Source organism: Camelus ferus, chromosome 4, assembly GCF_009834535.1.
Source record: "Camelus ferus isolate YT-003-E chromosome 4, BCGSAC_Cfer_1.0, whole genome shotgun sequence".
In the NCBI taxonomy this organism is placed as follows: domain Eukaryota; kingdom Metazoa; phylum Chordata; class Mammalia; order Artiodactyla; family Camelidae; genus Camelus; species Camelus ferus.
Genome location: NC_045699.1, coordinates 3,008,028 through 3,035,834, shown reverse-complemented (window position 1 = coordinate 3,035,834; position 27,807 = coordinate 3,008,028). Strand labels below are relative to the sequence as shown.

The 27,807-nt window shown below is 47.4% G+C and overlaps 1 protein-coding gene and 1 pseudogene across 2 annotated transcripts in view; one reads left to right on the top strand and one right to left on the bottom strand.

Annotated features, from left to right (window-relative positions):
* Positions 1-24,737, top strand: part of LOC102511492 (NUT family member 2G) — a 113,421-nt gene extending 88,684 nt beyond the window's left edge. The window contains exons 1-7 of one of the 2 annotated variants that reach the window (XM_032477384.1): positions 16,927-17,638; positions 19,563-20,262; positions 20,979-21,107; positions 22,131-22,303; positions 22,750-23,018; positions 23,294-23,410; positions 23,860-24,737. In XM_032477384.1, coding sequence (XP_032333275.1) covers positions 17,623-17,638; positions 19,563-20,262; positions 20,979-21,107; positions 22,131-22,303; positions 22,750-23,018; positions 23,294-23,410; positions 23,860-24,615 — 2,160 coding nt within the window. In that variant the 5' untranslated portion in view covers positions 16,927-17,622 and the 3' untranslated portion in view covers positions 24,616-24,737. Of the gene's footprint in view, positions 1-16,926; positions 17,639-19,562; positions 20,263-20,978; positions 21,108-22,130; positions 22,304-22,749; positions 23,019-23,293; positions 23,411-23,859 lie in introns of those variants that run through there. The other variant, XM_032477385.1, reaches the window with a different exon arrangement.
* On the bottom strand, positions 3,543-6,648 carry LOC116663010 (annotated as a pseudogene).
* Positions 24,738-27,807: the final 3,070 nt, after the last annotated feature.

Below are 27,807 nucleotides of genomic sequence, written 5' to 3'. Positions count from 1 at the left end.
TTTTTTTGACATTTAGAAATCTTATGACAGTTTTTACCTTGATTTAATTTTTGTTCTATTGTGATTTATTTCTGCCATCTGATATTATGCCTTATTATCTTTACTTTCTTTATTGCTACTTTTTGCCCCCCTTTGGGGGGCATCTTCCACTTTGTAGATCAAAGGTTCTTCTATTTGTTTGAAATTTGGGACTTTTTCAGTATTGTAATGGTTTTATATCATGAATTTAATTTCTATCTCAGTTTCTTAGCTGTGGATGAAAAATGTTGCCTGCCACATTAGTAAACAAAGGATGCTGCAGCCACCAAGCCAGCAGCCACTGCAGCCACCTGCAGCTATGCACCCTGAGGGGATTCAGAATGGAGGAAAATAGGATACGGGCCCTAGACAGTTAAGGTGTAGATCAAAGGAATGATTTCAATGAGCCTAGCCTCTTGCATCTCCCCATCCATAGAAAAGAGCTAAATTGATTAACTTGAGATACCTGGTTTTCTTTAAATAGCAGTTATCTTTTAATGTTCCAACCACTTGGTTTTTTGTTGCAAAACCCCCATATAATCCTGGCTCCTCCCTTACCTCTTTTGAGCAGTCCTTCAGCGTGCTCTCCGTAAGTCCTCTGGAAATCCACCAAATAAAACATAATTCTCAACTTTTGGATTGTGCCTTTTTTTTTTCCCAGTTGACATACCTACGTCAATATTAATATCATCTCAGCAAACCAAACAAGTACTCCCACCTCCTCTGATTTTGCTTTCTCCATCATGACAGCACCTATTTTAAGGAGATATTTCCTGGAGCCTTCCTTCTGGGCTATTTTGCGTGTGCTACGTTTTCTTCATGTGTTTGTTGGGATACAGTAAACGTCACTAACATTCACCCTCGTTTCTGCAAACCTAACAGCATCTTCCCAGGTTGATTTTTCCTCCTATTGGACCTTTTCCTCTAGGGATATTTTCAGACAGATTTATGTGAAATAAAACTTTTCAGGACTTATTTTCTAACAAAATCTTTCTGCGTGCCCTTATATTTAAAAAGACAGTTGGTTGCATACAGTTTAAGGCTTAAAATTGTTTCCTTTCAAATCTTTAAACATATTACTCCATCGTATTTTTTTCCTCCAACCTTGCTGGTAAAATTCCTAATGTCAATCAAAATCAATTTTTCTTTAAAGGATGATCTGACTTTTCATTATTTTGACAGAATGTTACAAAACACAGTGAAAATTGCTTTGCACCTATAAACTTAACTAAAATGCAAATGTAATATGAAAGAAATTAAAAACTTCTTGAGACATTCAAGTATACAGGAAACTGAAAAGAAACTGAACAAAGAGCTTCTCATTAGATTCAAGTATGATTGGATGTCCTGGGAATGAACATGCAAGGAATTAATGCTGACAGCTGGCAGCAGGCCTGGTGAGATGTCTAAAATTAATCATTTATCAAAGAGAACAATAAGAATTAGGCTATCTTCGTGATATGTTGAAAGAGGTGCTGTTTCTTTTTAGTCCTTCAAAATAAAAAGTAAGTAAAACTCCTAAACAATAAATAATGCACCATACATGTATAAAACCTGCAGGAAACTACCGTATTTTCATGAATATAAAAGGACAGATCTATCGTAGGTTGAATTCCCTTTCAGAAATGTCTTTTAGAATTGATGGCATACACTGTTGAGATGACATGATTTCAAACAATCAATGGAGAAAAAAAGATAATTAATTTACCTTCTCGATTCTTGAAACCTGGATTTTTTGGAGGCTTAGTGTATTCACATATGATTTCATTGCCTTGATATGGATCAAATCATGCTACCTGCACCTGTGGTTATTAAAAAAAAACACAAACAAAAATAATCATGATGTTGTCAATTCCTTTGAGATTCCACGATGAAAAGCAACCTATGGATAAAGCATGGAAGGCTTTGTTATATTATAAAAGAGAATGTAAATTACGTAAAACTTGACGATATAAACATCAAACTATATTTGCTAAAGGTTGAAAGCCACGATGGGAAATGCTGCAAAGAAGAAAAGTTGAGGACAAATCTCCACACATCCTGCTAGGCCCATCAATGTTGCACAAAATGGACAGACAATATATTATTTAAGCATAATATTAAGAACAGTACATTATAACCAAAACCAAAAAATTACTTTAAAAACTTAAAATTAGAGATTAAGGAACAAGCAGAAAATATACTTTTTGGAGAAGAAACTGGGAGAAATGAGCTATATTCTCTATCATTCATAAGAAGTCCAAATTGACGAAAACTGATCAAATGAATTAGATGATTATATATAGCATTCTTTAGAGTTCAAGAGAATAGTACATAAACAAAAAAGAAAATGGTAAAGATAACTTCCCCCTGAATGGTAGAACCAGGGCATGTGGAAAGAAAAGAAAACATATATATATACATATATATATATATAGTCTTCATTTTTTTAACTTTTTTACAGTCAGTTACAATGTGTCAATTTCTGGTGTACAGCTCAATGTCCCAGTCATGCACATACATACATATATTCATTTTCATATTCTTTTTCATTAAAGGTTATTACAAGATATTGAATATAGTTCCCTGTGCTATACAGAAGAAACTTAGGGTTTTTTAAATCTATTTTTATATATAGTGGCTTACATTTGCAAATCTCAAACTCCCAAATTTATCCCTTCCCATACACATTCCCCTGTAACCATAAGATTGTTTACTTTGTCTGTGAATCTATTTCTGTTTTGTAGATGAGTTCTTATCTAGTGTCTTACCATGTTTGAAGTTAGACATTGCTAATCTACGTGTTTTGTAAAAACAAGAATACCCATAAAACAAAGACATGGCTCTATGTTCTGCTTATCTGAGAATTAAAACTCTTATAACAGAAATAATGGTAAGTTTCACACTTTTAAGGAAGAGGGGCCTCTTGGAAGCACCCAAGGACAGGGGGCAGTGTTGGGGGCTGGAACAGGGGTCGGGGGTGACCCGGCCTGCCCAGGGTGAACACACACGCTCCCTTGTGCACACACACTCATACACACCACAGGAGCGTAGCAAGGGTTTTCTTTTCTGTCTTCTGAGTCTTCATGTCTACAGTGGGGTTTTTTTTTTTTGCTGTTTATTTTTTTCTCTGACAGACAGTGACATAAACTGAGATAAACATCTGTACCCAACACCTCTCCTAAGGGGCAAAGGGTCCAACCCCGACGAGCAGAGGGGGCAGTGAGGGCAGCGGCAGCAGCAACGCCCTGACGGCCAAGGTGCAGGCCTGGTTCCAGCCCTGCTTCCCTATCAGGCTGTCACTGCCCCTTCTCTGTGCCTCTGAAAATGGGCTGGGCTACAGACCTACGGTCCCTTCCCACCTCTAATATCCTGGATACTACGACAAGGGAGAAACTCCCAAACAGGATCTTAACAGAGAAAGAGGGGAAGAGTGAGACAGCCCACGTGAGGGACATCTACTTGGAATCTTGCTTCCTTGTTATTGCAGGAGACAGGATGTCGAGAGGCCTAAGGCAAAAGGAGATGTCGAGGCTGGGCGAGGTGCCCGGATGGGCTCCAGGTGGTCTGGGGGCAGTGATAGGCTTTCTCTGAGACTGGGCCCTTAGTAGGAGTAGGGGTTTGCCATTTACCTGGCATGTGGAGGGTGCCAGTGCCCGCCAGGGAAGTGGGTCTCAAGAGAGATGGGCACACCGGGGAAGGAGAGGCCAGGCCCTGGGGCAACTGTACAGTGTAAACTGGACCCGGGCAGGGCAGGGGGACCTATAGCCCTTCTGCGCAGTGGGAATGAGGCTAAGTGGAAAGGTGGGGGCTCCAGGCTGAGGGGCCCCTCTGGTCAGCCTGGCCCATCAGGGAGCCCCTTCAGATGCCCGAGCCCCAGGAGGGACCCTGGAAGGTGTGGCCTGGGACAGAGGGTAGGGCACAGCAGGTACAGGGAGCAGCCTCACCCACGCTGAGGTTATTGCAGGGTCCCAGGCCTCCAGAGAGAGGGCGGGGCTCATGAGGGAGTACTGGGTGAGGCTGGGCTCCTCCTGTCTGTTTTGCTGCCTGGGGCCCTGAACCAACCTGCTGGTGCCTCCTGGCCCGGTTCCGAGGGGTGTGTTGAAACACAGGCCTGGACGCCCTCTGGCAGCTGCCTGGTGGGAATCCTTGTGCAGACTTACTGAGGTGTCTGGATGCAGTCACCGAACATACAGGCTACGTGCACACCTGTGCACATTCACCCTCTTCCAATTCCATGGCGCCCCATCCTCATGTCCACACTCCAGTACCAACAACCTGGGAGACATGGGGATGGGGTCAGCCCCAGGCTAGCATGTTGGACCCCAGCAGAAACCCAGGAGAAATTCCTGGCACAAATCACCTAGCTGCCTGCCTGAAGCCCAGGACACTGAGTCTGGGCTGGGGCGGCAAGGACTGAGAAGATCTGAGACAGGTTCTCTGGGCGGCAGGCAGCAGGTGGAGCTGGGCCTGGCCCTGTGCTCTGCACGCACTCCCCCGACCCAGGGATGTTGAGGCCACTGCCCTGAGAGCCCTTCAGTTGTCCTGATATCCCTGTGGCGGAGGGGGGAGGCTGCCAGAACCACACCTCTATGGCTGGGATCTCAGCAGGCCTCCCTCTTTGTGGACTCAGTGTCCTCACCAGGAGACTGAGAAGAGGGTAGTCACTGGATCCTTGGGGCCTGTGCCTACACACACAGGCTTCAGCAACATCCAGACATTGCTATATTTTGCAGGGGGACTTGGTCCCTCCTCTCCAGCCTCCCAGCAAAGGGGCAAGTAGCAGCTGAGTCACACCCCTGCCCTCAGCTCTTCACCCTCCTCCCAGCCAGCGCCCAGGGGTCTGAAGCCCATTCTCTGACCCAGTATTTCAGTCTTTATGTGCCCAGAGTGGGCAGCTGGGGGGGAAGGGCAGGACCAGGGGTGGGACCGCAGGAGGATCTGCCAGGGGGTCACAGGGCAGGAGCAACTAGTCGGGGTTCCAGGGTTCAGGGAGGTGTGGGGGAGTCCGCCAGCAAGCTCCCTTGCTCCTGGTGTCGGGGCTTCTGAATCCTCCGCCTGTAGGGCTTGGTTCCCACAGGCGGGGCAAGAGGTCTTTTGGTGGCGATCTCACCAGCCCGCCCCGGCCGGGCGCCTGTTTCATCTACCGCTACTCCCTCCTGCCACCGCGCGGCCTGGCCGGTTTGGCCCAGGGCGGCTCCCCGCGCCCCCGCCTGGCTGCTGCACGGCGCCCGGGCCGGAGGGCGGCGGAGGCGGCTCAGACGCAGATCTCGATGGCCATGGCCAGCACCGTCTGCCCTCTGCTCTTGTCCCGGCGGCCGTCGGTCCTGCCAGGGGACCCGGTGTTGGGGGGGTGGGGTAGGCCTGGCTCGGGCACGGGCACCGGGAAGACGACGGGCCTGGGCCCGACGGCGCACGTGGCGCAGGCCGGAACAGCTACCGCTCTAAGTCTGCACCGTCCGCTTGAGCGGCCTGGGCGCCTCGAGGCCCAGCGGCCCGGCGGCCAGCGGGCAGTTCCCCGGAGGGCTTGCGCGCGCAGTGCGAGGGCCGGCGCTGCAGCTCGGACGTGAGCTCATGCTTGAGGAAGTGGAAGACCTCCTTGGCCGGCTGGCAGCGCTCAGGCTCCAGCGCCAGGAGCCGCTGAAACACACCCAGCGCTGACTCTGTGAAGCGGCGCCACTGCCACGGCAGCCCCCGCAGGCGGCCCCACTGCCAGCGCACGAACTCGAAGAAGGCATCAGCGCCCGACACCGCCTCCCGCGGGAAGCTGCCGGTGAGCACGCCGAAGATGAGCACGCCAAAGGCCCACACGTCCACTGCCGTGTCCACCGCGAAGCCGTGGGCGCGGCCCGCCTGGCACGCCTCAGGCGCCGGAAGCAGGAAGGTGCCGCTGACCCGCTTCAAGCGGCAGGCCCACGCGGCGCGTCATGCCCAAGTTGGCCGGCCAGCTTCACGCCGCGGCTGGCAGCGGAAGAGCAGGCACGTTCTCCAGCTTGATGTCGCGGTGCATGAAGTCCAGCGCCAGGCCCAGGTGCTGCACGCAGCGCTTCACCGTGTCCTCGGGGAGCCCCACCTAAGGAGAAGTGATGTCCAACAGGTCCCCAGCGGGCGCGTACTCCTGGGTGAAGAGGTAACAGTCTTCGGTCTCAAAAACCACATGGAAGACCTTGATAATGAAGGGGCTGGAAGAAGAGGCTGTTCGTGATGCTCACCTCTCGCAGGAAGTTCTTCAGCTTGGTATTTGCACTTGTTCACAAACTTCAGCGCCGTCTTCGTGCCTGTGCCCTTGTCGGCTACCAGATCGACCTGCCCATAGGCGCCCTTGCCCAGCTCCCGGTCAAGTTCCTACTGCTTGGTGACGTCACTCGCGGCCCGCGTGCAGAGGGTCAGTGCGGGCACCCAGCCCTGGGGCAGTCCCTGGCCCACAGCAGGGCAGGGAGTGGGGCGGCTCGGGCTCTGGGCAGCCCATGCTCATCTCCCTGGGCTGGGGCCTCGGGAAGCCACAGCAGGGGGCCTGGGCGCCGTCTCGGTTTTCGTTGTCAGCCCGGCCCTGGAGCTTTGGTGGGGTAGGAGAGTCCCTGAGGCCTCTTGCTGTCTTCAGGTCCCTAGATTTGGGATTTCTGTGTACCGGAATTGGGGGGGTGTCCAAGATCCTTGATCTAGGGGCATTCTGAGCTGGGTCTTCGTGTCTTGAGGTGTGGAGTTGTAGTGAGCAGGATCTTGAGAAGAGGTCCCCACAATCCTGGACAAGGAGGTTACTGCATTCTAGATCTTGTGGGGGCCCAGATTGAAGAGGAGGAGTCCTCACGGTACCGCAGGGAGGTCGCTGTCTTCTGAATACAGAGGTAGTCTCCACTTTCCCCGGCTGGGGAGTCGCTCTGTGTTGAATCTGGATAGGCACCCCGCTTTCCTGGCTGTCTCTGGATCCTCAATGTGGTGGGGGGATCCCCGTGCTCCCAGGCTGCGGGGGCTTGCTGAGCTCCGGCCACCGGCAGCAGCTGGGAGGAAGCCCCTCAGCCGCAGGGGGACTGCGTCGCCGCGGCTACAAGCAGCGCGGCCCTGCGGTCCTGGACCCCGCGGCCTGGCCCAGGCTCTGGCTGCGGCTCCCGCTCGCACTATGCCTGGTGCTCGGTCCCGGCCCCGGCTGCTCTCCCGGGTTGCGCTCCACCGTGGCATCACGGTTCCGCCTTCCAGCCTGCTCCTGCCTGCCTGGCTCTGCCCTAGAGAAACTTTAAAGCGAGATATACATTCTGATTATCCTAATACGATTTTGGTATTACACATATACTTCAAGAACACTAAGAAAATAAAATGTAGGAGTAAAAACAGGTATCATTTCCTCAATACGGTCCTTTTTATGAGGGCAATTTTGCTTAATCTGTTAGGAACTCTCATGTTATCCACTACAAAGTCACAACCATTATGAAGTGTGGCCAAAAGAGTATAAAACAGGGTCTCTTGAGATGATGAGCAAATAATTTTGAAATAAAATACTGGAATGAATGAGCATTTCTCTAAGCAGAAACAGTGGAGTCCCTGAGAATAAATCATTAAAGGGCTTGGAGTTCTAGGAAAACATTTTTTTAAGTTGAAGTATAGTTGATTTATAATACTGTATTAGTTTCAGGTGTATAGCAAAGTGACTCAGTTATATGTTTTCAGATATATAAAATACATATAATTTTTTTTCAGATTTCTTTTCCATTTAGGTTATTAAAATATATTGAATATAGTTCCCTGTGCTGTACAGTTAATCCTTATTGTTTACCTACATTATATATATATTTATCGATGTGTATTTGTTAATCTCATACTCCCGATTTATCCCTTCCCTCCTTTCCCCCCTTTGATAACCATGAATTTGTTTTCTACGTCTGTGAATCTATTTGTTTTATAAATAGGTTCATTTGTATCATTTTTTTAGATTGTACACTTAAGTGAGATCATATATTTGTCTTTCTCTGTCTGACTTACTTGATTCCATATGACAATCTCTAGGTCCATCCATGTTGCTGCAAATGGCAGTATTTCATTTTTTTCTATGGCTGAGTAATAGTCAATTGTGTATCTATATATACCACGTATTCTTTATCCAGTCATCTGTTGATGGCACATAGGTTGATTCCATGTCCTGACAATTGTAAATAGTGCTGCTATGAACATTGGGGAGTATGTATCTTTTTGAATTAGAATTTTCATCTTTTACAGATATATGCCCAGATGGGATTGATGGATCATATGGTAGCTTTAATTTTTAGTTTTTTAAGGAAACTTCATACTGTTTTATTGTTGTTGATTTTTTAAAAATAGTTTTTTTCAAGAATTTTAAAATTTTAATTTATTTTAGCAGGGTGGGGGAGGTAATTAGGTTTTTATTTATTTATTTTACTTTTAGAAGAGGTACTGGGGATTGAACCCAGAACACTATGCATGCTAAGCATGCACTCTACCACGTGAGCTATACCTTCCACCCTCCTATTGTTTTTCTAGGGGAAAAAAAATTAAATGGTCTGGGCCACGTAGAACGAAATGAAATAACTGATAATGAATATGGTAGTGAAATTTTGTACTAACTGGCATAAATGGTAGGAGTTGATTAATACTTAGGATGGTGCAAAAGAACAATGGTAGAAATGATGACACTTGGAAGACTAAATATTCTAAGAAACCCATTCCTATGAAGTACATAATAAAATATTTTAAAGCTTCTGTCTTCATGTATGGCTCAATCAAAATAAAGAATTTCTTCAGAGACCTGAAAGAACAAGTAAGAATGATTCCAGAGATCTGACTGGTTATCTAAATTGGCATTTTCCCTGGAGTGCCTCCCAGTGACTAGTGGTCCAGAGCCTGGGTTTTTAAAACTCAAGAGCCCCTAATTTGGAAGACAGAGACTCATGCCCAAACAGGGGGAAATATAGGCTACACCAGCTCCCACATAAATCCAGGAGTTTTAATAGGTAATGTTTTAAGTACCCGAACTAGGAAAATTCCACCCCTGTAAGGAAACAGTAAAAATGTATGCATGCCTTTTCCTTAACCCCAGTAAGATAGGGGATTTTTAAAAAAGCTTTCCATGATAATTCTTAAATGATAGCCACATGCATTTGGGGCTTGAATTCATAACATGTGGCCTGAAAAGTATCAGGGTAAGAAATAAACTTCCTGTAACTTAGGAAACTAATTGGTCTGAGTGTTACTGAGTCCAAACTCTGCTCACTGCAAGGCAGGCCAATAAATCAGGAGACGAGGTGTTGGGGCAAGGAATAGTGACTTTATTCGGAAAGCCAGCAGACTGAGGATGGAAGACTTATGTCTTGGAGAACCATCCTCTCGAAGTCAGAATACAGGTTCCTTATATACAGGGAAAAAAAAAAGGGGGGGGGATGGGGTGTGGTTGGTTGGTGCAAACTTTTTGCTGTAGGAATTCTTTCTTCCTGCAGCTGTCCACGTGGGCCAGGTCATGGAGCTCCTGCAAAACCTCCAGCAAAACAAAGGCTACCCTCTATTCTGCAACTTGTTATCCTTATATAAGTGCTGAAGTGTTAATATCCTTAAGGGTCAGACCCTTGAGAAAAAGCTCTCCTGTTTACCAGCCAGGCTAAGGGCACCATTCATTTACAAAAGGTGCAGAGCTAGCAAGAATAAACCCAGGAAAAAGGGCACAGTTGTTAAAAAACTAACGGAACAGATCCAAAATAGAGTCAGATCTCTTCTATTACATGAGCACTGAAGCCATCAAGAGTGTAAAATATGTAAAGAAGAAATTTTTTTCCTCCTGTGTTTCTCTCTTACTCTCACACCACTGCCACACAACAGTTTCATTCCCAGATGTATGGATTTTTCTCCCCACCACAAGCAATTCTCTGTGATACCTAGTGTCCTACAATTCAATTCAATTCTGACACTAACCAGAGACCTTGTCAAATCCCACAGGTTAAGGGCCCAGTCCCGCAAGACTCCCCAACCCACACCATTTCAGATGCCAATCACAAGCCCAGAATCCATGCTTCTGACTAAATCAGAGGTTCCCACAACCTCCTTCTGGAGTTCTATTAATTTGCTAGAGGGGCTCACAGAACCCATGATAACTGCACTTGCTTACTAGATTACTGATTTAATATAAAAGAATATAACCTGGGAATAGCCAGATGTAAGAGGGAAGGTATACAAGGAGTGAGGACTTTCCGTGCTCTCTGGGAGCACACAACTCTTCCAGGAAATCTATGTGTTTGTTAACTCAGAAGCTCTCTGAACCACATACCACTGGGATTTTTTTTTTTTTTTGGTATATTTTTTTTTACTGAAGTATAGTCAGTTTATAATGTGTCAATTTCTGATGTACAGCATAATGCTTCAGTCATACATAAAGATATTTATATTCATTTTCATACTTTTTCACCACAAGATACTGAATATAGTTCCTTGTGCCATACACTATAATTTGTTTATTTATTTTATATATATTAGTATCTGCAAATCTTGAACTCCCAATTTATCCCATCCCATTCCCTTCCCCCAGTAACCATAGGTTTCTTTCTATGTCTGTGAGTCTGTTTCTATTTTGTAAATTAGTTCATTTGTCTTTTTTTTTTTTTTTTTTTTTGAGATTCCACATGTAAGTGATACCAGATGGTATTTTTCTTTTTCTTTCTGGCTTCATTTAGAATGACAGTCTCCAGATCCATCCATGTTGCTGCACATGGCATTATTTTATTCCTTTTTACAACTGAGTAGAATTCCATTATATAAATATACCACAACTTCTTTATCCAATCATCTGTCAATGGACATTTAGGTTGCTTCCATGTCCTGGCTATTGTAAACAGTGCTGCTGTGAACAATTTGGGTGCATGTATCTTTTTGAATTAAGGTCCAGGAGTGGGATTGCTGGATCACATAGAGGCTTCATCATATAGGCATGATCCTTCATTCACTCCATTTCCAGACCCTTTCCTCTCTAAAGAATGATGAGGGCAGAAGGATGATATTGAGAATTCCAAACTTAGAATAATAGCTTGGTCTTTATGGTGACCAGCCCCCATCCAGGAGCCCATCAAGAGTCATTTCATTAGAACAGAAGATAATGCTGTCGTTACAGCAACCTGAATCCCCTCAAGAGACCAAGCGACACTTGGAGGGTTGGAGAACTAAGGTTTATTACGCCGGTGGGCCCAGAGGAGTTAACACTGCAAGCTCTGGACCCCCTTCTGTAGGTTTACACAGGCTTTCAATAGGGTTTTAGGTTTTGATTAACTTTGTGCCATATGCAAATGAGGTGTAAGAAATGGACCAATCAGGAGCGAGCTTTTGGGACCCAATGGAATTTTAGGGGTAAGTTTCATTTTCCTACAAGCAAGCCGTTTCTTAGAAGTGCAAAAGTTGGAAGGCAATGGCCCTGCCTGGGAGGTCTTCCTGGTCCCTTTGTGGGTTTTGCCCCTTCACTATTACTCAGGATATTCCAACAGATTTAGGAACTCTGTCAGAAACAGTGTCAAAGTCCAAATATCAGAACAAAAGATGGTCCTAATGCTCTTACCACTCAGGAAAATACAAGGGTTTTAGGAATTCTGTGCCAGGAACTGAGGGCAGAGACCAATATATTTCTATTATTTCACAGTAAATATTAACATTTAGAGACTACAGGAGAAAAGTATAAACATGGAAATTTGTTTTGCAATATTTTAAGTCTGAAATTATTTTAAAATAATTTCAATTTAAATAAAATAAAAATTTCAGTAGTCAAATCATTTATATAGCTACCACCTCAACCTAATTTCTTTCTATTCCACTTTCTTAGCCACACTTTGCAAAAACAAATAAAAAATTCCATTCTTATCTTTTTCCATGTCTTCACTTCTAATCAGTTCTCTCCTTCAAACTATCATTAGTCCACTAAAATAGCCTTAAATATGACCATGAATGAATATTTGCTGCTTAACAATGGACATTAAATACTATCTGTTCACAAAAGACTTAACTTATTTTTATTCTAGACCAAAGCTTTCCCATGAACATCTGACTCATGTACCCAACTGCCTACATGGCATGAGATACAGCAAAACAATTTTGTGATTTTTTTTAACTTCTCCCCCCAAATCAATTCTCTAGTGTTCCCAATCAGTATCCATCCATTAAGGACAAGGATCACTCCCTGTGGAAATAATGAGAGGCAATAGAAGTTCCTAAGATACTGGAAATATTCTATTTCATAACTGAATAATGGGTGCAGACGCTCATTTTATTATTCTTCTTAAGCTATACATATATAACAGTTATTTATACGTTTGATCTGTTTCAGGTTATAAACTATTTCATACAGATGTATTTGTAAATGAGTGAGATGAACAAGTTCTTGGAAAATATAACATCAAAACTGACCAATCGAAGAACTGGAAAATCTTAATGCAACCCTTACCATTAATTATGTTGATAATTAATAATTCTACAAGGAAAATGAGGCTTAGATAATGTTACAGATAATTACCATAATACACAAATTATTTGGGAGAAGAGAGGAAAAAGACCACTCTTCAACTCTTGTAGTTGAGACTAACACAAACTTGATATTGTTTATCTCACTTGCGCACATATGAAAGTGAATATAGCAATGTATAAAACCCATAAACAATCCGAGTTAGTGAGATAATGTGTTTAGTTTAATTGTTAGAAAATCTATTACTGAAATTATCTTCACGTTAACAAACTAAGGAGAAAAATTATCATTGTCTCAAAAATTATTTGACAACATACAATAACCATTCATGATGTCTCAAACTAGGAATAAAAGGCAACTTCCTTAATCTGATAAAAGGAGTCAACAAATAATCTATAGCTACAGCATATATCATACTGTTTGGTGAAACATTGAAATCATTCTTTTTTAATACCAGAAAAAAGACAAGAGAACTATTGCCACTAAACTGTTCCCAAAGTTTATATGCAAGAGAAAAGGGCCAAATATATCCAAGACAATCTCATAGAGGATAAGTTTGCAGGAATGGGAGGTGGAGCTTACTCTAACATATATCAAAGCTACTGTAAAATTATAATACCTAAGCCTATGAATTGCTATTGCAACAATCTATGGTCATATGAAAACCAGAGGTGATATTAAAGTGGGGAAATAGTGTATAAGATAAATTGCATAAACAACTGAAACCGATATGGAAAAATCAGAATGGTTCCCTATCCCAAAACTCACACAAAAGGCTAAATGAACAAAGGACTTAAATACAAAATGCAAAAATGTTAAAATCTCTTAGAGGAAAACGGAGAACAACTTACTATGTTCTGGACACACTATGCATACTATATACTATATGCTATGTGTAGTATGTATATGTGTAGCATGCAAACGTATAAGCTTATATGCAGTATATAAATGTTTGCTTCTTTACATATAGTCACTTCCTTAGAAAGTCAAAACAGTATTCTCTACTACCCTCATATTCTTTACCCCGATGAATCACTGCCCTAACATGTCTCCCCTCTCCAGTGTCCTGGCTATTCTGCCTGAGTTACTGAGATGTGTAGAAAGGGTATTCTGGATACTTTCAATCTTTAAATTCTCCCTCCCTCCCTCCCTCCCTCCCTCCCTCCCTCCCTCCCTCCCTCTCTCTCTCTCTCTCTCTCTCTCTCTCTCTCTCTCTCTCACTCTCACACACACACACACACACACACACACACACACACACACAGCTTTGGTTTCTAGAGCTATTAAATTACTATTAAGAAAGTGGGCACATCCCAAACATACAAGTTCATAAGCTACTTTTCTCGAAGCATCCTCTGTTCTGAGATGACCTGACATCCTAGGAATGGGAGCGTGAGAGAACTCAGGTGATTTGTCTTTCCAGTTCGCAGATTGTTGCCACTGCAGAGGTTCCCCAATGGGTCTCTTATCTCTCCTTAACTGTCAAAAAGACAGCTTTCAGGTTCTTAAAGAGACAGTATCAAATTATAGATTACTATTGCTTAACATCTTTCTGAATACAGTCTCTATTCCTTGCCCAGACACTTCATCTCCTGATTTATTGGCCTGTCGTGCTGTGCGCAGAACAAGTTTGGAATCAGTAACAGATTTCCACCTCCATGCACTTCCCCGGCCCTCCCCACACATTAAGAAACTTCACTACACTCTAGCATGGCTTCCATCACCTCAAGCCCATGCCCCTAGGATGTTCCAGCCCCCTTAAAAATTCCTGCCTGAAAAAGCTCAATATTCCCAAAAGAATTTGTTGCTGCTTCTAGCCAAAACCTGAGTCTAGGCCACTGACATCCCTTTTCTTACAGCATTTCCTTTAGAATCTAAACTTGCCACTGTTAGTTCTTCTTTTACCACTGAGATATAAATCTTCTACACAAAGAAATGTTTATCTCAAGGACCTTGGAACTAGCGCTTTGAAATGTAGTTATCAAGACAGATAGGACCTCTCATTATGCTGGACACCTTAAACTCACACAGCGCATAAACTCACACAGTGCAGTGTGTTAATTATACTTCAATAAAACTGGAAGAAGAAAAACATAGGACCCCATCTCCCAGTCTCTGTGGAAGACAAGGACTCTAACTTCCATGAGCACCAGTCAGCAAGCACAGAAGGTTCAATCACATGGACCGACGTTCCCACTAACATCCTCCAATACTTGTTCTTTAGCGAACCCCAGTGTTTAAAAAGCCTCCTGCATTTTTTCCCCAAGGAGTTGAGCTCAGTTTATACTGAAATCTCTCTCCTCCATGGCAGCAGTCTGAATAAAATCCCTCTTGGGCCTTTAGCAACTGTCCACGTGTTTCTGACACGTCTCCATGCTGCTAGACTCTGCACTCATTGGATGACACGTTTGTTTTTTAATGTTTCTTTTTAGGGTGACTGATTGGATTCTCGATCTTTTTTTTTTGCCTATTAGCCTAAGGTCCTCAGCTGACTTCAGTCCTAAGCAGCAGCCTGCGCTGGGAACTGACAACTGAACTGACAACTGCCCTCAGCCTGTGCTGACACCTGGTCTAGGTGTGCATATCTCTGCTCTGCCTGGGACCTGTCTGTGGCCTGGCAGCACCAGCCCTCACTTCACCTCCCCCAGCTCATCCCTGCCACAGTGAAAGTGTGGACTAAGCCCAGGTCTGGGAGGACAAAAGGATCCACATACTCTTTTTTTAACTCTTAGTATCAACTACAGTGAACCAGTGTCTGCGGCCAGCCACCCCATTCAGGCTTGAGGGTCTAGAAGATAATTTCCATTTATATCATTAAATGCTTGGAGAAAACATACCCAATGACATACACAATTATAATGTTCCTCTTTTTCATCCTTTCTGAATATGACTATTGTTCTCAGCTGGTACCCAGACCTTGGACACTGATCAGATGCTACTGTTTGGTGCTGAGTGACCATAAGCTTCCATACTGCTTTCAAAAGTTCGTCTTCCTTAGAATACCCATTGCCTTCTAAGACACAAGGAATGAAAAGAATCTGCTGGTAAATGTACTAGTCGCAGCATTTTCAGTAAGAGCGCTCACTTACAAACAACACTTTAAAAAAGTTTAATTCACTTACATGTCTAAGGTATACATGCTTATATGTATGCCTATATATGTATAAACACAGAGTAAAATTCCCTGTAGCATATTAATAATTTAAAGAAATTTTTAGCACTCAAGTTTCAGATTTAACCAATAGATCAGTTCGATGTTGATAGTTTTGAAAAATGATATTTTCCTTATTTTTAGTAATGTTGAGAAGGGAAAAGCTTTCACTATGTTTTTGAATTGTGGTCGTTCTCAACTTCTTTTCCTTACACTGAGGATATTAAAATGACTATAACACTTTTACACTCCTTTAACTTGAACATTTTTTGTTCAGCTACTGCAGGCGTACTAAGTGATCTGGCAGCACTTAAGGTTTCTTCAACAAAATGATGCCAAATATATTTAAAATAACATAGGAAGTATGTTTTTATCACATAAGGTCATTTTCTACTTGATGCAATTGGCAACTCCCTTCAGTGTTACTTGTAAAATTGAAGCAGAGGGTAATATTTATATACATGACAAAATATTAAGAATGCAGAAGTGAATAACAGGAAAAACCAACTCATAAAACTGACATGTCTAAATTAGAAACACTCATCTCCATACGTACCCCCTTAAAGATTATCCTCAGAAGTCTCTGATTCACATTTTTGTCCTTTACAACCTTCCCTCCCATATGCATTACCTTCGTAGACACAAAGAATGAAAAACCTTCTGCTGTTAAAACTACTCATGCCATTTTCAGTAATATCACTCACAAAATACATTTATAAAAATTTTTAGTTTACTTATTAAGGCTGACACTGCTCTTGTTTAACACCAATTCAAAAATGGGCACAAGAACTAAACAAGCAATTCTCCAATGAAGGCACACAAATGGCAAAAAGGCACATGAAAAAGTGCTCTATATCACTACTTTTCAGAGAAATGCAAATCAAAACTACAACAGGGTATCATCTGACACCAGTCAGAATGGCCATCATTCAAAAGTCCACAAACGATAAATGCTGGAGAGGCAATGGTGAAAAGGGCACCCGCATACACTGTTGGCGGGAATGTATCTGGTACAGCCATTAACGAAAACGGTATGGAGATTCCTCAAAACACTAAAAATAGACTTACTATATGAGCCAGCAATCCCACTCCTGAGCATATATCCAGAGGGGGCTCTAATTCGAAAAGAAACCTGCACCCCAACGTTAATAGCTGGACTATTTACAATAGCCAAGACATGGAAACAACCTAAATGTCCATCAAGAGGTGACAAGATAAAGAAGCTGTGGTATACTTATATAATGGAATACTACTCAGCCATGAAAAAGAATAAAATCATGTCATTTGCACTAACATGGATGGCCCTGGAGAATGTCATTCTAAGTGAAGTAACCCAGAAAGAAAAAAAAATACCGTATGATATCACTGATATGTGGGTTCTAAAAAAGAAAAGGGAAAAACGACCTTGTTTACAAAACAGACACACACTCACAGACATAGAAAACAAACATATGGTTATCAGACTTGGGAACTGAATGGGAAGGGATCAACCGGGAGATCGAGATTCGCAGATATGAAGTGGTACATATAAAACAGATAGGCAAGGTTACACTGTATAGCACAGGGAACCATACTTGTTACCTTGTAGCACGTTACGGAGAAAAAGAATATGAATATGAGTAAATGTATATTCGTGTATGACTAAAGCACCTGCTGTAAACCAGAAACTGACACAACATTGTAAATTGACTATACTCCAATTTAAAAAAAAAATAAAGTAAATTGCCTAGAGAGCCACACACCACGTATGCTGCCACTCTGTAAGGCGGAAGGAACTTCCGGTTCTTGCTTTCCTGCCAGAGCCCTGCAGGGAAAGTCTCCCCACACCCACCCAGGCCCACCTGCCCGCTGCCCTCTGCCCCTCCCCCACTACAGAGTGTCCTGAGCCTCACATTCTACTGTTTAAATTCAAACTTCACCTGCCTTTGCTTGAATTCCGAGCATCTGCTGGAGCAGTTAACTCACTCTCTGGGTCCTCGTCTGCATTTCTCTCATTGAGGCTACCAGGCAGCGCTGGTCTGTGCCCACGTCTGTGGGAATGGCTTTACAAAGAGGTAAGCCTGAATGCTGGGGATATGTTCTCAGAGACTCTGCCACCCCTCAAATCCTTGGGGTTCACATGTGATATTTCACCGTGGGCACATTAGAGGTGGACTGAAGTGGAGGAAGGAGAGAGCCCTGAACGCCCAAGGACATCTCACCTGGGGAGCCTGGGGAGATGGTGGAAACCAAAGATCACAAGGGGAGGAGGGCTCATTGAAGGTGGATCAAGGAGGCTCAGGGGAATTGCCCTGGGTGTGGAGAAGGGACAGCAGCAGGCAGGGTGGTTCTTTGTAGAAGGGAGACAAGCCACTGTGAAACCTGTGTGTCAGGGTTAGTAGGTCTGAGCTGGTGGCACAGGGAGGGTCATGGGGAAAGCCTAGCCCTGTACCTTGTTCCTTAGGCACCTGGAGCTTGCCCCACGATTTCCTTCTAAGGGATCTGAACCGGGGCATCCTGTATCTAATAGGGGCACGGGGAGAGAAGGGCTTAGCCAGAAAACTATTCAAAGGGGGGATCTGTGGCCACATCTGCTATGAACTGCTTTCTCCAAGAGCTAGGCAGGAAGTTACTCTAACTGCCACAGCCCAGAACTTCTCCCCTCCTTCCAGCCCAGAACCCGCTCCTCAGTTCAGGTAACTGTTTGTTGCCTTGGATTCCGCAGGGGATGGGCAACCTCTCAGTTTCAACCAAGACAGGGCTCGAGGCCCCCAGTTGTTCTGAATTGTTCTTCCTTTTGTGGAAACGCACTTCTGCAGACACTTGTGATAGTTGTCCAGCATCTCAGGGAGGACCGTCAGGCCTGCCTGTGACATGAGAAGTTTGTTCACATTTCACGCCAGCATTTCATGGACAGGGAACAGACGTGGAGTGCGGGTGGTGGTGGTAGAATATGAACGAAGGCTGTTTCCTTTTTAAAGGAGAGGAGTGTAGCCCGGGAGCAGGAAGACAATCTTCTGTGTTATTATTAAACACCCTATGGCACCTGTTCTGATTCATTAGGGGCACTGGGCTGTGTGCCTTGTTCTCCTGAACAGGGGTCTGTTCCAGACAACTTTATCAATGAAGGCACCTGGCTCGTGCCTTCTTAGTCTGTCTTCACATCCCATCACTGGGAAATAGAAAGGGAAGGAACACAGGAACTCTGTATTCCTTGGCCTTTTCTACTCCTCTGCGGCCATCACTGGCTGTGAAAGGATGGAAATCGCACATGTGGCTGCTTCTCAGACCCCTGTTCCAGGAGCAGAACTCCTGAGCGATGGCAGTGACTCTGGGCACTGGGGATGGGGTGGCAGAACCCGGCCCACGTTAAGTGTCTGCCGTGGGTGGCCCTGACGTCACGTGCACGCTGGGCCAGTGTGTTATGGATTTGCATCAGGGTTCTGCGGGGAGAGATGTTTCCAGCATTTCTGCTTTGTTGTGTGAGGCCAGGAAAGAAAGAAAGAAAGAAAGAGGATTTATACGGAACATCAGGAAAAAGAAGAGTAAGGAGGAGGTGGAACCTTAATATTTTAGACACTGCCTGGTTCACAAAGGCCCTTTGGGCGCCTACAACTTCCCTTGGAGAAGCTCTCTACCTGCTAGTGAGCCTGCAAAGGAGCAGGTGTCCACCCACCTCCGAGACTTGGGAGACAGCCTGTGAGAGTCAGGTGCAGGGGAATTCCTTAGGGAGGCCCTGCGAGTCGGTGCTTGCTGAGGCTATTTCTTCCCAGCAAGCAGGGGTCAGGGACCTGGGTGAATGGGAGCAAGTTCCCTACTGGAGTAATTCCCAGTTAGAGGTCAGAGCATGAAAACCAGTCCAAGACATCTGCACACGGCACAGCCTCCCCTGTCCAAATGTCCTTCACCTGCTGACACTGACTCTCTGATTCCCCAGAGAGCCCCAGTCCTGGTTGCCCATTCTCCTCCTCCACTCACCCCTTTCCTTTGTCTCAACAGCATCTCCACTGCTGGGAACGGATGTGCTCATGAGCACTGGTGCCTCCGTGTCTCCATTCACGGCACTTCCCTTTCCCCCACCCGCTCCTGGCCCCCAACACCGGCCACCCTGGGAGCAGCACCTGCCACCTTCCTTGACCCCATCGTTCCCTCCTGGCACCACCCTGCTGCTGCCAGCTTTCCCCACGACACCTTTGGTGGCTACTGGTGGCCAAGTCCCCACTGCCACTGGGCCTTGCAACATCCCTGTCTACGCAAGATCAGAAGGGAGGCCAACAGAGTTCCCTCCGATGCAGAGCTTCGTTCTCCCTCCAGGAACTGTCACCTGGGGTGCACCAGGGGCCCTCAGTGGGACTGCTACTTGCCCTGCTCCCCTGTCCTCAGCACCCCAAGTGACCACCCCAGCTGTCGGGGTAACTCAGGCTGGCACGGGAGGCTGGGCCCCCGGCCGTCCCTCTCAAGCTCCACCACCACCTGTACAGCTGGCCCCCAGCGTGGCCCCCATCAACACTGGGCCACGGCCACCTGGCGCTTCCAGGGAGGGGAGTCTGGCCCCCTCCCAGTCTCAGCCACCTCAGGATGACTCCTTTAGCTGCAACGACATCTACAAGCACTACCGACGTTGGCAGCGCTTCAAGAGCCTGGCCCGGAGGCACCTTCCCCAGAGCCCTGACGCACAAGCTCTCTTCTGCTTTGTCATGTGAGTCAGTTCTCGGGGGCACATGAGCTCATCTGGAGTTTCACACGGAGGACCTTGGGGTGCACTTGCAGGTTGCGTTTCTAGGGATCCCGAGAGGGAGGTCTGAGGGTGATGTCCACGCTATGACAGGGCACACTGTCCATCATGCGCTCACACTTCCAGTCCATGACACCCTTTCAGTGCCTTCTCTCAACTGACCCCACCACCCTAGGCGAGTCCAGTTGACTTTACCTCCCATGATTATCTTGGGAATATTTACTGAAGACTGGCAGTCAGAGAGGGTGCTGGGCAAGGGGAGGAGCCATGGATGGGATGCCACCCTCTCCTGTGCTGCTGTCTCGTCTGAACAAAGGACTTGAGTGTGGGATGGCCAGGGGACGCCACTGCAGAGGAGGGGGAGGATCTACAGGGCCCAGGGGAGAGCTGTATGCAGGCCTGGTCCTCATTCTTCTGGACAATTCTAGCTGAAACACGGAGACTGTAGAGCTCTCCCAGGGGCAGGGACTGTCTCCTACTAGAGCTGTGAGCTTGACAGGCATTTCCACCTGACACGGGGACAATTACAGGTGATTCAGAGGACTGGGCAGGAGGCCCCGTGGGCTCGTCTGTGAACGCTCAGTCATGCTGTGCTGGGGGACGTGTGGTCCATGATGCTGGGTGGGGTCAGGCTGGTGGGGACTGGGCTGTTCACTGAGACTGACTCTGAGGGCTCACAGCCCAGTGCTTCGGTCCCTGGCCCGACTCAAGCCCACCATGACGCTGGAGGAGGGACTGCGGCGGGCCGAGCAGCAATGGGAGCGCACAAGCAACTTCGACCGCATGAATTACTATGAGATGGCGGCAAAGTGAGTCCGTGTCCTGGGCCCAAGGGCTGTGGTGGGTGAGGGCGACACCCCAGGGCAGGATCTGGCTGTGGTCAGAGAGGAGGAGGGAGGAGGGAGCTCCCCCAGCACAGGGTCCCCGCAGCCCAGAGGCCGGACTCCTCTCCAAAAGCCACTCCCGCACCCTGACAGCTTGGGTCTATTCGTCCTCTGCCCGGGGCTCCGCCCTCTCCTGAAGTGGCCTTCTTCGCCTTGATGAAGGGCTCACCCGGGGTGGAGTGGGGAAACTGTCAGCCCGGTGGGGTCACACTGCAGCCCTAGTGCCTGTGCAGGGAAATGTGTTCCACCCACCAGCCTGCTGCCTCCTTAGTGCTGAGGGGCTGGCGGCCACTGACATGGAATTTGGGACCCTCTCTCCTCCTGAAGTGTGGCCTGACTTCGTAACCCGGTGTCCCTCCTGAGGAGGCTGGGCAAGCCAGCGTGTCCTTCACCACGAGGGTCTCTGGCTCTTTCTGAGACTTCTTCGTGTTAATCCCCTTTATTCAAAAAACCAAAAACAAACAAGCACTTCTCAGAGGAAAGGAAAGCCTCTCCACTGACCTTAGGGTTCACACCCTACAACCTGTCCTGGGCCCTGTCTCCAGGCTTATGTTCCAGGACTCTCAACCTCAGCCCAGGATCCTGGATCCGGGCAAGGACCCCCGTGGGGAACACATGCCTGATCTGGCCTCTGGCTGTCAGCCCTTCCTGTGTTTCTGGACACGGGCAGGGGGCAAGTGGAGGGTCACCTGTGGGCCTTCCGTCCAGGCCTGGTTCAATTTATGGACCTGGGTCTATGCTGCAGAATGCCCTGCAGTGCTGGGGAGGCAGGGGTGTCCCCAGATCTGCTATGTGCCCCAGGAGCAGCTCCCCGCTGGCGACACCACCTCACAGGGCCGTGACCACCCCCAGCACATCTTCTCCTGATCCCTCCGTCCCTGCAACCTGGGTGGGCTCCAGAGCCCAGGCCTTTTTCTCAGCATGGCCTGTGCCACCCTCACCCCTCAGGTTCAAGGAGATTGAGGCTGAGGATGAAATGCAGCCTCAGCACTTGCAGTGCACGAAGGGGGTGCAGGGCCTGCCTCCTCCAGCCCCACCGAAGCTGGAACCGTGGGGGCCCCCGGCCCCAAAGGTGGGCCCACAGCCAGGCACTCACGTGCCCACTGGAGCTGAACACAAAGGTAACAGGGAGCTAGGGATGGCCACTGTCCCCACATCAGTCCTCTTCCCTCAGTGGGGCACTGGTCTTTCCACCTGCACAGCCACCCAGAGCGGGTCTCGGCTGCCCTTTGTCACTACGGGGTATCGACTTGCTCAGTTGTGGAACTCCTCTCCCACCTCCCTGTCTGAGGGCCCCACAGAAAGTCTGCCTCAGAAGTGGGCTGGATGGGGAGATCACTGGAAACCTGGAGGCTGCACACGTCCTCACACGTGGCTCTCTTAGATGCTCCCACTTACCTCTCCCTCCTCACACCCTGTCACTGAGTGGAAATGCAGGTGGTCTTGATCCCACCCACACCCACGTCCATGTCCCCCAAACACTGCCCTACCCGACACGCGCACTTCATGGTCACGAGCTGGATGCGGCAGCCCCTCACCCTCCTTTCCTCCTCCCGCTCTGCCTTAGCCTGCGTGCCCAGGAAGGCCAGCCCCACGGCCAAAACCAACCACCCACAGCCAGACAGATCCCGGCAGCCCCCAGAGACCAAGGAGCCCAAGGAGATTCCCCTTGAGGCTCTCAGCGAGTATGAGGACATCTTGGAGGAGCTGCTGGGGCCTGTCCTCTCAGCCACTTGGGAGCCAGAAGCAGCATGCCCTGAGGACGGGACCTACCCGGACCCGGGTCTCCTGAGCTACATGGACCAGCTGTGTTCCCAGGAAGACTTTGTCACCAAGGTGGGCTGGGCCTGGAGCCTGGGGGCTGCAAGATTCCAGGGACTCACACTCTCAGCACCCAGGATTGGGGTTCTGCCCAGGCCTTTGGGACTTAAGCTCTGCTACTTGTCCCTGAGCTCTGGGGGGGGAGGGGGGGCTGACTGCCACGGTGCTGTAAAACATGCCAACTTGTAGAGAATGGGGTGGGTCTCTGCTGTTCACTTTTGCTCCAGGTATTCGTGGCTCACAGGTTACTCCTGGCCAAGGACGCTCACAGCCACTTCCTTCCATCTTAGGTGGAGGACATCATTCACCCTCAGTTCCTGGAGGACTTACTTTCCCCAGAGTCACAGCTGGATCCCTTGGCACTGGCTGAGGAGTTAGAACAGGAGGAAGGACTCACCCTTGAAGAGGTGAGCCAGAGGAGGGGGGACATTCAGGGAGACAAGGGAGGGAGGGACTCCAGGTACAAGAGGGAAGGCACGGGACACCCAGGGAACCAAGGGAGGCAGGACCCAGGTGAGCCAGGGAAGGGATCGGACCCCAGAACAGGAGGCCCACAGGGCTCTGCTAAACCTTTTCCTGCCTGGAAGGCCTGGCACTGTGGAGGGCCTGCTAGGGACTGGGGGGGCAATGCAGGACCACAGGAAGGAGAGGACGGGGGCCCAGTGGGAAAGGAAGGACACACAGCAGGGAATAAGGCCCAGGAGGACAGCAGGAGTGCTACAGTGTGCATTCTTTGATTGGACTCCTGGAGACACCCCCCTATCTGTCCCCCAGTGCCACCATTCCGCTGCCCAGTCCTCCTCCTCTCCTCACCCGTCTATTTGGGGCCAGTAACCGTCCACTTCCCTCCTAACAGCTGGTGCAGAAACCACTCCTGACCCTGAACGAGGAGTTGGGCGAGTCTGATGTCACCCAAGATGCCCAGAGGCATGACCACGGCCCCCAGCTAGGGGTCAGCGATGAAGAAAGCCCACCAGAGACTGAGTTCAAGCAACTTGCGACGAGCAGCGGAACAGACAGTGGCCTCCTCAGACCCAAACTCTATATCCACTCTCCAGGACATGAGGCTTTCCCTACATCCCAGGCTGGACAGCCCCTCTCTCCTCCCCAGGGTCAAAGGCACACTGCACCGAGCCTGGGACCCAGGGACACCTCAACTGTCAGAGAGACCTCTCCTCTTAGGGAGGACGCAGGGCCAGGGCCAGGGCCAGGGGATGGGTCCAGGGAGAACAAGGAGGAGGTTCCCAGTCTGGACTTTATCTTGGCCACTCAGTACTGCCTCATGCCCTGGGGAGGGAAGTCCCACAGCTCTGCCCCAGGGCCCTTGAGATTTCTCTGCCCTGGAGTTCAGGGGGCTCGCCAAGGCCCCTCCCCTCAGAGGATCGGACCTAGCGCAGCTCCTCCACCAGCTGCCAAGCCTAGGAAGCGGGATCTGTGTGGAGGCCAGGGGTCTGATGACAAGCTGCCCCAGCCCAAGCCTGACCTCGGGCTCTCTGGGACGCCAGCCTTGCCTCCGGGGCTGGTGCGCCCCTCACAACCAAAAATGAGGAGGTGTGACCCATTTGTTGGAGGGAGTGGGAGGAGGAGGAGAAAGAGGCACTGCAACAAGTAATAAGCCTCCAGTGCCAGGTCCCCAGGGGACCTTAGGGGCTCTTCCTCATCCAGTGCTGAGCCTGCTGATGTACAGGACAGGGAGGGGGGCAGGGAGGGAGTGCGGGACCATGAGGGCCAGGGTGCGGTGGGGTGGGGTGGTGGCAGTTGGAGGGTGGGGGAGGTGGGTCTGGGCGGATGTGGCTGGGAGCAGCACCTTGGGGTGATATATTTTAAATGGGAATAAAAATACTTTTGTTTGCAAATGTTCTCAGACCACCGTAGTCTTATTCGTGTCTGGGCTGCTCCACAGAGAGGGCTCCTCAGAGGGAGGACGAGGCGGTCCCCGGAGCTATGGATCCACAGGGGGCCGACTAGATCTTCCTCCACATTGACACGGGGTCCTCAGATGCTCCTGGGAGCCCCCAGCTCTCACTGCCCCCAGGAACCCCTGCATCATCCTCTTCTCTCAAGCCTGCTTGCCCACGGGCCTGTGCGACATCCCATCATCACCTATAACCCTGAACAAACTAGGGATGGAGAGCTGTTTTCATGCCTTTCAGCCCTCTGCACGCTAACCAGTTCTCTAGAATGGAGCCTGGAGACAGCCCTGGTCTTTGGGCAGCTTCTCTCTGCTTCCCTGAAGCGGCCGGATGACAGGCCAGGGCTTCCTGCCTCTCTGCCCCGTGGTACAGGGAGCCTCCTCTAGTCTCCTGGGATTCCTGCAACGTGGGAAGTGGTGGAGGCAGCTCCCTCTTAATCCCAAGGACACATGGGGAATGGGCTGAGAGTAAGTTCATGGGGCGTCTGTTAAAGGCGTGTGAAAGGGGAATGACAGTGGGCGCCACTGTGGGATTTGTGGGATTTCTGTGCGGGAGCATCCTGGTCCAGCTGAGGGTTTCCAACACGCTAGGCTTTGACTGCTCATCTGGGCACTGGTTAGCTGTATGGTGTGTTTAGTTCGCGAAAATTTATCAGGCTGTGAGTTCTGATATCTGCACTGTTCTGCGTATATATTACATTTCTACTAAAGTCAAAAGTTAAAAAATAATAAATTTTAAAGACTTTTTTGAAGTAAAACAAAAAAGAGAGAAGCAGAAAAGAGCAATTATCACAAAACGGAGAATAGTGGTCACCTTTGAAGGGAATTTGATAAGACGTTTCTAAGATACTGACAATGTTCTACTCTACAATTGGCACAATAATCACATTATTAATTTACTATTTTTTAAACAGGTACGTTTTACGTCTGTTTCAGTACGTGAAAATGAAATTAGAAGTAGTAAAGAAAATACAATAGTCCAATAAATGTAAAAACAAGTAAAATTAATTCCTAGAAAAATGAAAAGTATCAACAAAAAACAGAAAATGAAAAATCATGTAACCGTTTGTTAAAGAATTTTTGAATCAGTAGTTTAACATGCTCCCATCAAAACCAGACAAACAAAGAAAATTCAGGTTCAGATTGCTTTACAAACAAGGTCTACCAAACTTTAAAGGACTCAATCATCCCAATTTTACAGAAAGAGAAACAGAATACAGAAAAAGAAGGAATACCTCCTCACTAATTCTCTAAGGATGGTCTAATTTTGACACCAAAACCACAGGAGAGCATGAGAAAGGAAAGACCACGGGCCCATTGCATTCACGAACACAAGGAGAAAACCCCAAGGATTTATGAGCAAACCAAAGCCAGCAGCAGGCAGTAGTGATGATGACCTAGCTGGGCTTAATCCCAGGAATGCAAAACTGCTTCAGCATTAGAGAAACCTTTTCATGTTACCTGAAATTTGTAACACATGAAAGAAGAAAAATCACATGAAAATTTCTAGAGAAGCAGTGAAAAAGCATTGTGGAAATTCAACAGTCATTCAGGACTTTCTAAAAATCTGAAGGAAAAAAACTAATATGGAAAACCACACGAACACCGACAGAACTCACAGCCCTTCTCATTCAATGAAAGCTTTACTTTTAACATCAGCAATGCCCACTCTCACCACTGCTCTTAAGACAGGAAAAAAAAAAAAGTCTAAGTAATGAAAATAAACCAAATTGTCATGGTTTTCAAATGATATGCTTGTCGTAAAAGAACTTCAGCACAAATCACTGCAATAAGACTTTAGCAAGGTTGCAGGATATCATAATATCAACTGGTGAAAGTCACATGCCTTTTTCAAACCGAGTACGGACACAAATTACAGTAACCACAACAAACATCAGGTAGCCAGGAATCGATTGAACAAAACACATACAAGAGGAATAGCATAAAAGTTTACTGGAAAAAGTACTTGTGGAAACAACGCGGCATCACCTAGTGAACACGCATGTGCCCTCCCACCCAGCAACTGCACCCCTGGGGATGCGTCTAAGGAAACTCTCCTGTATCAGGAGAGCTGTACAAGGTTATTCTCAGAAACACTGAATAACAAGAAACAACCCGAATGTCCATGAATAGCAGAACGAATAAACTGTGGTATATTTATACGTGGAAGTAGGGAAAACGATTAACTATACTCAGAAACACGATGAGTGAACAAAGCTACCTGAAGAACACACACAGTGACTCCACGCACATAAAATTCAAACCAGGGAATGCTAAGCACGACACTGCTTAAGGAGCATCACAGGAGGGGGACATACATGAAGGTGCTTAACGGACAAGAAGCGCTGAAGAAACAGCAGTCCCATGGGGGTTGTAGGGAACCACCTGGAAGGTGGGCCAAGAAACACAGACCAGCACAGCCAGTGGTCACACGGGGAGACTCTCCACTGCACGATGAGGTCGTCACAATACCATCTCACAGCACAGAAGAGTTTCCAAATGCACTTCATGAAGCAAGTGTAACAATAACCCCGAACCACACAGCCTGCACACACACACACGAAACAGACACGACTTACGAAGAGCAGGACACAATATTCAACTTCTAGCAAACAGAACCCAACAGCACGTTATAAGAGACAATACAACAAATACCAAACACCAAGCGGGGTTTACTCCAAGACTGTAAAGGAGGTTCAACAGAAGGAAACCATTAACATGATCCTCGTGTTAGTAACACTAAACAGAGTGCTAACCTCTCGTTAACGATCATCTTCATGGAGGCAAAAAACACACTTGACAAAATTCACTCATTTACGTGAAAACAAGCAAAATGTCAAGTGCTGGCTACTGCCATAAATAAAACACACCTCAGCTCAATGCCAGCATCTT